This window comes from Battus philenor, unplaced genomic scaffold (genome assembly GCF_028537555.1).
Source record: "Battus philenor isolate CCGP_79_NKW_IND1 unplaced genomic scaffold, ilBatPhil1.0.hap1 SCAF_10, whole genome shotgun sequence".
Taxonomy (NCBI): Eukaryota; Metazoa; Arthropoda; class Insecta; order Lepidoptera; family Papilionidae; genus Battus; species Battus philenor.
In genome coordinates, this window is record NW_027181662.1 from 14,773,225 (window position 1) to 14,780,444 (window position 7,220).

General features: G+C 35.4%; 1 protein-coding gene across 1 annotated transcript; it reads right to left on the bottom strand.

Annotated features, from left to right (window-relative positions):
- Positions 1-1,659: 1,659 nt before the first annotated feature.
- LOC137925431 (uncharacterized) lies at positions 1,660-2,962 on the bottom strand. Its single transcript, XM_068768869.1, has one exon. It carries the CDS (start codon positions 2,818-2,820, stop codon positions 1,780-1,782), a length of 1,041 nt encoding a protein of 346 aa, XP_068624970.1. The 5' UTR covers positions 2,821-2,962; the 3' UTR covers positions 1,660-1,779.
- Between the last annotated feature and the right edge of the window lie 4,258 nt (positions 2,963-7,220).

Below are 7,220 nucleotides of genomic sequence, written 5' to 3' on the forward strand. Positions count from 1 at the left end.
GGCCAAGCTGTCAAAGTGTTTAATAGTGCATTGGCGTTAAGAAAATAATGTCTCATCGGCTTCAAACGGCTTAGCCACGCCCCTTGATATGTGACGCATTAATTTTAAAATTGCCAAAGTAGATGTCTGTACGTTTTTAAGGGCTTACTTCAAATGCTTTATATTCTGATGTATGATCAATCAATGCGTGGCTAAACTGTCAATGATTTTAGTAGTCCATTCGCGTTAATAACGGTGTTAACGCGAATGCACTACAGTTTTGACACTCGTAACGTAGAAGATATTGATTTGAAGGTGACTATTATTAATAATAATAATTGCATAAAATCCCATTGGGGGCAGTTAAGTAAATATAAAATAAATAAATAATAATTAATTTTTAAAATCACCGAGCATTGGCAGTCGAAAGCTGCTCGTGATTTAGTGTCGAACATATAAAATATATATGAAAACATAATAATATTCATAATCAAGAACGTTTAATGGAATGTTATCTTTATTGAAACAAATTATAGTAAATAAATATGTTTTTTATGAAATTATGTCTTTTATTATGCAACTAATCGCTTGACTAATCGAAAGAAACATACGAAATATTAGATATTGGGTTATAAAGAATGGCAGGGGCGGCTCTGGGTCGTGTACCGCCCTTGTGTAATGAAACCCTGGCGCCCCCTATGCCTCCCCCTCCTCCCCGCGGCTATATTAATTTTGCGATTCTTTTAAAGTGTCAGGAAGCCTGTGTACATTGCACACACTGTACTGTAGTTTAAGCCGCACCTGAAGATCGAATTTTATTATTTAGATTGAAGATAATATCATTTTGATACGTAACACGTTCATTGGCGCGGCAATTTTTGAAGATTTTCCGTTCAGGCCGCGATGGAAATTTACGACCTACAATTTAAAAATTAAAAGAGTCATTTAAGACATGCTTTACACTTTGTCAATACTACAAAGCTATAATTAGCGGGAGAAAGTAATAAATTTAATATACATTACGTACGCGCATGCGTGATGTGAAGTTATCTATATTCGAGCCTTCAATTCATTTGTTTAAGAATCCTTTGTTTTACAATGAGAACTGCAAATGGCCTGAACGGAAAGTGCAGCGGGGGTCGTATATGACCCGCATGGCATGGAATGTGTTAATACAGGCTTGTCAAAAAGAACCAAGTTCACATTGGTGATAAATGTATCAGTTACAATAAAAATATTTTTTTTTTCGATAGATATAATTATTTACTACTTATAATTAATTTTTACTTGACCCTGAAATTCCCGATGTCTTTCTTTACATTGACGATATAGCCAACCATAGCACATTGATCGTACTGACACCTCTGTGGTCAAAGGAATATTTATTTTGAAGTTGTAACTTGCTGCGAGATTAAACCAGAAATGAGGAAATCTGCACAAAGATCACCGATGTAGCTGAAGAACTGCTTATTTGAAGTTGCCTTTAGAGCCAAAAGGTTCTCTACAGGCGATCACGAGACGGTAAACGTGGCATAAGCAAGCCACCCTATAGGTGTATGTACACTTAAAATAAATAAATGGAAATATTTTTTATACTATATTATAAAATAAGGTTTGGCTTTTTAATAAATAATCAAAAGTTTTAATTTTTACATTTAATTACTAAATTCTCGTTCACGTAATTTATCATAGCAGTAATAAAAAAAGTATATAAAAAACATCGGCCTCGACTGAAAATGTCCACGGCTTAACCTTCAACAGGAGACTTCACAGCGCGGCCATCTTGTTGAGCGGTTGCGTTCACTCGGAGACTTGGAACGAAACGGACAAGTTGCTGATCCTTTTGTGTTTAGGCGGACGAAAAACTATTTCCTTTTTGCCGTGTTTAAGAGTGCGTTCGACGGTGCCATCAGCGAGGGCTATCTCCCGAGACCGATCACCACGATTCGAAGCCCTCGATCCGTGGGACATCACAACCACCTGTGGCCCGTACGAATCTTCCTTGGTCACTACGTGCACAGTCTCCGGTCTTTCTCTGTTCGTTCTCCTTTCGCCGAGCAGCCTCTCCGCTTCGTCGTTGCTTATTTTCGTCTTGTACTTCACGTCGCCGCTACGCGACAAGTAAGTGAGGACTGGCTTTACAATCTCGTCCTTTGACGGGGAGTTCCGTCGCGCGGAATGTCGTTTACGCTTCCTGTGAGATTTCTTCCGCTTCCGCGCTCGCTTATAGAAGTAGTCTGTTGATGAGGAGCTGTCGTCAGTGCTTGAGTCGTCAGTTGAACAGCTGGAGTCATCGGATGTATACTTCGAGGGCTTAGGTTTAGCTCCAGAGGGAATAGGTGGAGGAGGGAAAGGTACGACGACTAGAGGCGAGGGCGCTGGCATCGCAGCGGGGTACATGGGGATGACGGGGGGGTTTAGAGGATAGGGTTTAGGTGCGTCGTTAGAGTTGCGGCACCTACACTTTTGGTGGCAAGAAGAACAATAGGAGAAGAAGGCGGGTGTGCAAGATGGAGAACAGAGGCAAGGCGGGCACGGAGGGCAGCCTGGAGGTCGAGGAAGAATCGCTTGGCAGGTCGGGGGTGGAGGGTATGGCATCGGAAACTGAATCGGCATGGGTAACGGCATCGGAACCGGCATCGGCAAGGCCACGGCCACACTGCGAGCTGTGCTGGTAGTAGTGGTGGTTGTGGTGGCTGCGCTTCTTGCTTGAGGAACCGCCACCGCCACGGCCTGCATCATCACTGGCATCGGCGGGCCATACACTGCGAACTGGTTCCGTACCACGCCCACCACATTCATCACCACCAGAAACCTCCACCACATCACTTCGGAGTACATTCGCGTGTGTTTCCCGGCGGAGCTCTTGCCCTTGCAGCTGCGCAGAGTGCTCTCATAACGATTTTAATGTGTTTTTACGCAAGCGCTTTGTGTTCGATAAGGCAACGTTTTTATTGAACGACTCGATTGTGAATAGAAATGCCTTTAACCTTGTACTTTGGTTAAACACGTAATTTGTTCTTGGAATTTATTAATTTGGTAATTAATAGAAGAAACTTTTTGCTGGAATGAAGATAATAATAATAAATATATCAGATTCTAGTGAGTCCATAAATATAGTAAAAAGTTAAGAATATTAGTAACAGTTTTACTGGACGGCTATGTTAGTAACACAATACGATTAAAACAGATTTAGAAGCTCAAAAATTAAATTCAAAAAAAATTCCTTCGATTTACACAGTTACAAACTATATGATTTTCTGGTAATTTAAGAAAAAAACCATAAAATCTTATTTATTTGATATAAAATGGAGAGACGCGATCAGAATTTAAAATTGTTTATATTTATGAGAGATTTTTTATCACAAATTGATTAACATAATACGAAGATTATTTGCGTAGCATCTAAAAATGATTTATTTTAATCAATTTAAACCATAAATTTAAATAACAGTTAAGATTCGACTTCATATTGTTTATATATACATGGGCCATGAATACGTTTTTACAAAATTAAAGATTATATTCAGAAAACCATTGTAAAATTTAAAAACTGTCAAATAACATTTTTGTGCTTTATAATGGCTTCATCGTAATTAACACTCCTTGGAAATTATTTATTCTTCTCCAAGCCATTTGTATGTTTATTATATATGTATATTCTCTGTCTGGTTCTGACTCAAAATGAAACACCATTAATTCACAAGGAGTCTTTTATTCACAAATCAGATGATCACCCTACTTTAAAACAAAGTGTACTTTCGTTTAGTCCAAACAACGCTTTCAAATCGCTTAAGAAATCAATGTCTGTATTGTGTATGTATTCATAAAAGATTTTTATTTTTTATTGAGTATTTTTAAACGCAAGAAGATTGCGCGCAGGAGGAGAATTTTTCAAATAAAGCGCTCTCTCGGTGTCTAAAATAAGCCAGATGTTTTCTCTTACGTGCAACCACTATTATCTTTGACCTTTTTTTTGGTTGATTTAGTCCGACCACACTTTTTGCAATGTTGTATATGTATAGGCACTAAGATCTGTGAGGACACTATAGCCTCGCTGATCGAAAATGATCAAACACGTCCAGAGTTCATAAACTTTTGCAAATTTGAATACAGGTAATAAATAGAAACGAAAGTTAAGGTTTTCAAATAAAAAATGTAAATACACCAATACCTCACTTTGCGTCGTGGTTACGTTCCAAAAAAAACACTGCGCAAATTGAAACGCCGCAAAGTGAATTAAAATTTTCTATAGCAAACCATGTAAAGATCGAAGATAGGTTCCAGGGTTACGAAAATAAAACTTTTTAAAAAGAAAATTGAACAAAGTAAACATTTAAAAAATGAAAATAATATAACTCAATAAATAAATAGGAAAATTATACTTATGCCTTTTTTGTAACCAAAAACAACAGGTTTAAATTTATATAATTTATTATTCTCTTTTAAAAAAAAGCACAACATATTACAACACACTACGTAATTGAAACTGAACTCTTAAAATTAGCAAAACAAAGTGAAAATAAAACTGTATTAAAATTGCGTCGAATTTTAGTTAGATAGGGAATCCCCGAGTTTTGATCGCAGGGACAAAATGTGAGAAATAAAATCAAAACAAGAATTGTAATAGTTAAGATATGTGGAAAAGATAAAATGGTTGAATGAAAGGGAAAAGTAGAAGAACTGTAGAGAGAAAGATAATAAAAAATAAAAGATCATATGAGGAACGCCTGAACAGCGCGAAATAAAAATAGTATATGATAAAATTATTTAAAAGAAATAAATTCCCTAAACCAAAAATAAGTTAGAGGTACGAGAGATCTCCAATAGCGGGGGCCAAAAAATTGTTGTATATAGTAAATATTATTATGTCATCTATAAAAGAACATATAACAGAGCCATTATTAATATAGTAACTTTTAATGTGTTTTTAACTCACATGTGCCTAAATATATAAATAAAAAAATCTGAGGTATTAATTGTCAAAGTCTAAATAGCTATATTAAACAAAATAATTACAATCATTTATAATCGACAACTTAAAATTAACATTTATATTAATACGTAACGCGCCATCTGTTGAGAAGAACTAAAAACAAAGTCAGTCGGTGTTTTTAATTTTTTATCTGCCATCATTATCAGACTACAAGCTTCCTTAGGAGGAAAAATCTAATGCTTCACCATCCGTTACCAAGTTTTTATATATCATACTCAGGATTTGTACTTTTTTGATGATTGTTTTTTTTTATTAATTCTAATTTGTATCGCTAGTGTTCTTTTTTACAATAATTTTTTTCGCTTTTACTAAACGCAGACAGTTGGGAGAGGGTTGCCGCTATTTGATACGGATCTTTCTTCTCCCAGCTGCCAGGCACGACAGCGTTTTATAATTTTTTACAATTTTTCTTACACGATTTTCTTTTACGGGTAAATACAGCTAAAATTTATACATATTAACAAAACAATTTGGAATACTCAATTATATATTAGTTGGTACTTTTGATGATTGTTTTAATAACAATTTTTTTTCGTTTTACAATAAATCTTTTTCAAATATCTTTATCATGAACATATTCTGAAATAGAGTAACATATTTCTGAATTTACAATAAATTTACTGAGAATGTGACACTTTATGGAACGTAATAACGGGTATAGTATGTTCATTTTAAATCCACAGATTACGTAGTATATGACGTCTATAAAAACAAAAAACCGTTGTAAGTTGAATAAATAATTTTTAAATTTGAATATAAATCTGTGTATATTCTAATCATACTCGTACTGCAATCTGCTAGAATTAATTTCAAATAATTCTGTTCTAGAATCTTTTGAATTTTTTTTAATTAAGTATTTTTAGCGAATCTGTAGATTTTTTTTTGAATAACTATCACGTTTTTTAAATTCTATTAAATGTAAAAAACAATCTTTTTAAATAGAAAATTACAAGGAAGAAAATAAAAGAAAGAAATAAGGTTTAACGCATCCGCACTCTTATAATGGCTTAATTTAATTGGTCAATGTGAACACGGCTTTCCTTTAATGACATTTGACTGTAGCGATCAAGAGCCTTGTTTATCTGAATAGAGAGGTTCCCTATCGTAACTGAAATAAAACTTTGAATATTTTAAAAATGAAAATAATATGTTTCATACGGCATGCTTATATATGAAATTACATTTCTTATTATAAACTCGCGAAAATAACATCATCAAAGGTTTCCCAGGCTATCTTTTACCATTTCCTGTACCACTTTTATCGATATTAGAAGTCCGTCGTAATGTTTTCTTCTTTAGTTTCCTTCTTCTTAGTTCTTAAGTGATCTACAGGGGCCCCTCGTTCACCCTTATATTGCGATGTACAAGGCCTATTTTTCAATTTAATATTCTTTTCAATAGTTTATTTTAATTCTCCTCTTACATACATTACATTTTCTACGCTGTCCTATGTCTTCCATCACATTTTCTTTCGTACGTTTTACATTATTTTCCTCCTACCATACATTATATATCTTCAAAATTTCCACATTATCGCAGTTAAAATATATCTTTATTGTTATTCTTTCTAAATTTGACGACGGTTGGAGCTCTAGGGTTAGGATATGGACGATAAAATGTGGAGGTTCAAACATGGCAGCCACAGAACAAAGCGGAACTGTGATGAGTCTGTAGAAAGGTAAAGTTTATCAAACCGTTGCTTCTCAGATTATAGGTTGTGATCTTCTGTTATGACGGCGTTACTTGCAGTGCCGTCGTTTAGAACTCGAAGATTAATTTGTGCTTGTATGTGGCTTCTTGTATTAAAGCTACATTCACATAAATTAAATAAATGAAGCACTGTTGGAGCCGTAGTCATCACTAAGGGCACTGCTGGAACTGTCGCTTGAGTGACCGCGTCTCCAACGCCGTCTTCTTCTCCTATCTTCTTTTAAAAGCGCTCGAACTCTATGCGGTGGTGGGTGGTCGTGAACTACGGGCTCGAAGAAAGTTCTGGCGTACACTACCTGTGGCACTGGTACTACAGGGAATGCTTGGGCTCCGAGAGAAGCATATACTCCCCAGGTTCCGGTATGTAATCCACCATACCCTACATCTGGAACTTTGTAATCTGTTGCATTAGATTTAACTTCTTCAGTGATGCTATTGACACTTCGTTTAATGAGAGATTTAAGCGAAGTATTTTCGAGTTTATATGAAGTGTTCTGAGCGTTGATCGACAGGAAGATCACGGTTGCGAAAATTA

Excerpts from the sequence above, each read along its gene's own strand:
- LOC137925431 (XM_068768869.1), bottom strand. The coding sequence starts at position 2,820 with ATGTACTCCGAAGTGATGTGGTGGAGGTTTCTGGTGGTGATGAATGTG.